We start from the raw sequence: 6000 nt of genomic DNA, 5'->3' as shown, positions 1-6000 counted from the left end.
GAAACAAGCAGGGTCATTGGGGGAGCTCAGCTGGCTCTAATCAAGAGAGCCCAGCCACACACTGAGACTCCAGCTTCTCGAGAATGCCTGTTCCCCAACCTCGGATGTTTGCAAGACGCCAGCTCCACAGTGAGGAAAGTCTAATCCCAGGGAGGTATGGTACCCAGCCCAGTCAGTCTTGGGGGGAAAACCCGGGAGTTGGCCCTCAGGGAAAGTATGTTATGAGAGAGCTGGCAGACAGGCAAGGAGGGGGCTGGGAGGAACAGCTGGAGGTTAAGGGGTGGAGAAACAGCCCTGAAAACCTGAATAATGAGTGGGAGATGAGCAGTCTTCCTGAAGAGAATGAATTTGAAGAGGGCATGGATATAGGAGGGAGTGAAACCTGAAAGGTCTTTTCCTGTCCTAGGAGAAGTCCAGTCCTGGTTAATTAAAACCCTGAACTAAAGCAGGGCTTGGAGCAGGGCAGAAGCAGCTCTGTCCAATTAAGTGAAGCTATTGTAGGAAGTTTGTTTTGCCATCCTTTTATGGAACTGATAAAAGAAAAGTTAATAGTTTTGTTTCCCTCTTGAACTGAAGCAATCTATGAGGAACCTGAGAGCTGGTACAGGTTGTGCTCAGCTGTATAAAGGAACTCAGGACATGCTTGAATTATTGTTTTGAGCAGGACTTTTTTCTGTTAACTAGCACTGTTTGTTTGCTGATCCTAAAACTCAGTGCAAAGTAGTTTTTGGACTATGATACTGGTAATTGTACCAAAGGACATTGATGAAAATTCCTTACCCAGTTTAATGTTTTTTTTTTTCATTATTCTGAGAGCAGTAATAAACTTGGTGGATTTTATTCAGATCCGGCATCTGGGTTTTCCTTTCAACCAGCCACATAAAAGGCGCTACAATAAATCTACCTGTGGTCCGAGCCGGGCTTCTCATCTACTCAGGGACTGGCCCGGCCACAATATTCATTGGGGAAATCCTGAAAACCCGACTGGATTGTGGCCCTCGAGGAGGGACTTTGACACCCCTGGCATAAGTTATATTCAGAACAGCTTAATTTCTTGCTCTACCTATAACCCACACTGGCCCCTAGTCTGCCCTTAACGCCATCTCCTAGTCTATGCATGTGTTTTATGCATAAAATAATTTGTATAACCAGAGCAAGTTGAAAAAAAAAAAAAATGGCATGCATCAGTGTTGATGCTGTTCTTATAATTCTCAGTGCCTGGGACCACTTCTTTTTTCCATCTACACTTCTTCCCTTGGTGCTCCTATCTCCTCCCATGGCTTTCAGAATCACCTTTATGCTGATGATTTACAGATCTATCTCTCTACATTTGAAATCTTGGCAGACGTTCAGTCCTGGGTTTCAACCATATTATCCTTCTCCTCAAGACACTTAATTGGTTCCCTATCCATTTCCACATACAGTTCAACTCCTCTTACTGACCTACAAGTGTATTCACTCCGCAGCTCCTCAGTATCACTCCTCTCTCCCCACACTTCCCCCGGACATTCTACTCATTGGAAAAGTCTCTATTACCTGTACCCTTCTCTTCTATGGTCAACTATGCCCCTATGACTTTGCTTCACTGTATGCCTGGAACAAACTGCCTGTATGTCAAGCTCCATATCTGGCAGTATTCAAATCCAGATTCAAAGCCCACTTCTCTGAATCTGCTTTCAATTCCAAACTCCAACCCTCCTTATAAGCACCAATGTCTGTCTTATCATTCCCTCTGTAATTCCCCCACCTGAGCACTGTGTATTAATGCATCTTTTTGTCCAGTTTGTCTGTCATAACTAGATTGTAAGCGCTTTCGAGCAGGGACAGTCTCTTCTATGTTTTGATGTACAGCACTGCTTATGTCTAATAGCACTATAGAAATGATTAATAGTAGTAGCATTAACATAACATTAGAATAGCCATACTGGGTCAGATCAATGGTCCATCTAGCCTAGTAACCTGTTTCCACAGTGGTCAATCCAGGTCACAAGTACCTGACAAAAACCCAAATAGTAGCTACATTCCATGTTACCAATCCCAGGGCAAACAATGGCTTCCTCTATCTCTCTCTCAATAGCAGACTATGGACTTTTCTTCCAGGAACTTGTCCAAACCTTTTTTAAAACCAGCTACATTAACCACTGTTACCACATACTCTGGCAATACGTTCCAGAGCTTAACTATTCTGAGTGAAAAAATATTTATTGGATTTAAAAATATTTCCCTGTAACTTGATCGAATGCCCCATAGTCTTTATAATTTTTGATGGAGTAAAAAATAGATTCACTTGTACCCGTTCTATACCACTCAGAATTTTGTAGACTTCAGTCTTATCGCCCCTCAGTTGCCTCTCTTCCAAGATGAAGAGCCATAACCTTTTTAGTCTTTCTGCATACGAGATGAATTCCATCCCCTTTATCATCTTGGCGCCCTTCTTTGAACCTTTTTTCTAATTCCTCTATGTCTTTTTTGAGATATGGCAACCAAAATTGAATACAATACTTAAGGTGAGATCGCACCATGGAGCAATACAGAAGCATTATAACATAGTCTTATTTACCATCCTTTGTCTAATAATTCCTAGCATCCTGTTTGCTTTTTTGGCTGCTGCACATTGGACAGATGGTTTCAGCATATTGTTTACGATGACAACTATGGTGGACCCTAGCATCTGATAACTATGATTTGGGTTATTCTTCCCAATATGCATCACTTTGCATTTGTCGACATTAAATTTCATCTGCTATTTGGATGCCCAGTCGTCCAATTCCTTAAGGTCTACCTGCAATTTTTCAGTCTGCAAGCGTCTTAACACCTTTAAACAGTTTAGTGGCACCGCTTTGGTGATAAACCATGGTTAACTAGCACTGTGTAGCAAGTCCTGGAGCTAGACACACAAAACATGGTTCTGGAACACTCCCTTCTGCTGCTGTGACTCCCCCCCTCCCCGCTGAACTGTTACCCTCTGCCAGGACACCCCCCCTCTTTTGGTTCTGAGGATTGTCAGGCTCGAGGGGGCACCGTCATGGGGGGGGGGAGGAGGGCAGAGGTGGCTCGCATTTTTTTAATGGGGCAGATATTGTGCATGTGTAGCAAAAGCCCTTTCTGGAAACGTCAATCGCTCCTCCTAAACTTACTTGCTCCACTTCATCACTGACGCTGAAACCGTGGATTGAAGACAAAGTTTTATTTTATTTTTCTTTCCAGCTTATGATTTATCTTTAATCTTATCTATTGTTTTGCCTTTTGTCTTTGTTTTGTTCTATTTCTATCATTTAAATTTCTCCAGAATTCTACTGTTCAACGGCTCCCCCTTCTGCTTCTATTCCTTTCTCTCCTCTCTTCTACCTTCCAAAGTATTTAGATCAATGTTGTCTTGTTAAAATGTTTATTTTATTTTTCCTCTAACTCTACTTTTCACTTCTCTATTACCCTCCAGGTACTTTAGTTAGATTGTGAGCCTTCGGGACAGTAAGGGAATTTTTCAAGTACCTTTCTTATTTCTAATCTTAATGTATATTTTCTGTAAACCGCTTAGAACCTAACGGATGTAGCGGTATATAAGAAATAAATTACATTACATCTGTGCCATTAAAAAAGAAAAAAGCCCCAACAGCTGTGTGGCTGTTCGGTCTTCCCCAAATGGGCTCTGCATGTGTTAAAGTCGGTCTCCCAGCGACTGATCAAACAGGGTTCCTAGGAACCTCCACGCGAATCATTTGCATGTGCAAACTTGTTGGAACAACGATCGCTGTGCCCGAAATGGCCAAAAGATCGGCCCACAGCCACCTGCATGATCGTAGCAACAGCGTTATGTGCATTCTAGCCCCTAACCCCTGGAGTCTTAGTTTCAATAACCAGATATCCGCCATCTCCTAGCTGCAGTGAAGGTCACTAGTACAACATGTATGCTCTGACGCTGCGGGCATGTGTTGGTGTGAGACTAGCTGCTCCAGCAAGGCGACCGGAGGACCGCGGGGAACAAGTTCAAACTGTACAGCTTTCCTTCTCCGGCGTCCCGCCTGCCTCTGACGCAAACTTGTTTGAATTGTCCCGCGTTCTGCCCTTCTCTGACGCAACTTCCTGTTTCTGGCTAGGCTGGACGCTTCTGAGGGAGAAAAGTTGTGTTGGAGGCGGACGGGTTAACCGAAGGAGGGAAAGCTGCGGGATTGGCGGTGGGTGATCTCGCTCTCAGTTTGATGGTGGGAGGGGGGTTTGTGCTGGAGGAGAGCGGGAGACGTTAGACCGGGGGGGGGGGGAAGGGAGAAGATGGCAAAGCGGTGCAGGGTGCTTGTGAGTGTGAGGGCAGCCAAATGCGTGTGACTTGGTATGTGTGCAAACCGACAGACTGACTTGAATTGCTATGAGGGCACTTGTTTGTTAGCAGATTCGCACCGGTTAGAATTGGCTAGACTTGCCATAGAGATTGCAATCGCTGATGCTCTAATATAGTTCTAGGCAAGGATACTTTCCTATTAGTTTCCCCATGTGAGACAAGATCTGCGGTCACATAGCTCTGTATATAGAGATTACGAATGGATGATTATTCAAAACGACAAGGAGGAAGGCAAAAGCCATACTGTGATTAATTTGGGTTCCTACCTATGTATGGAGCCGATTCAGAAAGCTGTGCGTTAGACACGCCTACTGATGGCTTAGCAAGTAATTTCTGCCACAAAATTACTGCATTGCCAATCGATGAAAATGCAAATTACTGCTGTGTTAAAAATGCAGCAATAATTTGCAGCTTGGTGCAAAATGGCCTTCCTATTGGTGTGTGATTGGCTCATGCACTGACAGGTATGGTGAATTTATTTAAAGAAAAAAGCAATCTGCTGGAATAGTTTCTGCATGGTCAAGGAGCCCCCCCGCCCCAATAAAATAAAATCCTTGGTATTAGCAGTACCCCAATTCCACAGCCAGACCCATCACCTCCCCCTTATGTTAAAATCAGTTGTTAGCTGCACCCCCCCCCCAATATGAATCCCCTCCCTCCATATTAAAAAATAAAGTTCCACCCTCCAGACGTCCCCTTCCCCTGACATTAAAAAAAAAAAAATCTCTGGTGGCTAGTGACAACCCCTTCCCCTGACCCTCCAAATGCACCCCCTCCCCCACTGTAGTTTGAAAAAACAGGAGCAATGTCATTTTGCAAAATGGTGACACCAGATCATATCCAGGAAGATTAAGATGGCCATATCTTCTGCCTATTTTGGAAGTGGAAAGCACTCTCCAGTGGCGGTGAAGCCGCATTCCACTCGGAGCAGTCTCGCATGCAGAGATTTGCAGAGCGGCCACTTGGTCCATCTCCACACGTTCATTAAGTTTTACATGGTAGATGTGGCAGTTGGGCTGGACTCCTGATGGTCAAGACTTCAGTCATGTTGTACAAGAAGGAAAGATTAGGTTCTTGCTAATCTCCTTTTCTTGTAAACAGGAATGATAGTCTTGATGCCCGCCAGTCAAATGTTTACTAGCCTGCTTTCTGTTCTGACATGACTGCTTAGTCTGATGTCTTGTTTCTTTCGTCTGCCTAGTAGGGCCAGGAATGAAGAAGAATTCACTCATAAGAGCTACAGAGCTCTTGGTACAGATGGCACACATGTAGATGGTTCTTTTATTTTACAACCTTGTTTGTTTCATTGGTTGTGGTTAACTAGCATTGTTCTTTAATGTTTGCATGTTTAATGTTAGAGCAGAACAGAATTATATAACTTTGGGGAGTTTCTCCGCACCCCTTTCTTATGTTCACACTCTAGGACTCGCTAGAAGCTTTGGTACTGACTGAAGGGGGGGTGGAGCCTGAAAACAAACAGTGGGCTCCCTACAGCCCTTGCAACCAATAGGGGTTTAATCAAATGGTCAAGACCAATGATTCTCAACCCTGTCCTAGGGGACCCCCAAACCCTAGGGTTTTCAAGATATCCCTAATGAAGATGCATGAGAGATTTGCATATAATGGAGGAGACAGGCATGCAAATATGTCTTATGCGTATTCAT

At 44.1% G+C, this 6000-nt stretch overlaps 1 protein-coding gene across 2 annotated transcripts in view; it reads left to right on the top strand.

The window, feature by feature from the left end:
- NCAPG (non-SMC condensin I complex subunit G) overlaps nucleotides 1–6000 on the top strand; it is a 181067-nt gene continuing 175067 nt past the window's right edge. The window contains exon 1 of one of the 2 annotated variants that reach the window (XM_033948685.1): nucleotides 1–154. In XM_033948685.1, coding sequence (XP_033804576.1) covers nucleotides 84–154 — 71 coding nt within the window. In that variant the 5' untranslated portion in view covers nucleotides 1–83. Of the gene's footprint in view, nucleotides 155–4042; nucleotides 4176–6000 lie in introns of those variants that run through there. The other variant, XM_033948693.1, reaches the window with a different exon arrangement.

This window comes from Geotrypetes seraphini, chromosome 1 (assembly GCF_902459505.1).
Source record: "Geotrypetes seraphini chromosome 1, aGeoSer1.1, whole genome shotgun sequence".
NCBI classification, from domain to species: domain Eukaryota; kingdom Metazoa; phylum Chordata; class Amphibia; order Gymnophiona; family Dermophiidae; genus Geotrypetes; species Geotrypetes seraphini.
The sequence above is the reverse complement of the archived record's forward strand: the minus strand, read 5'-3'. Positions and strand labels throughout refer to the sequence as shown.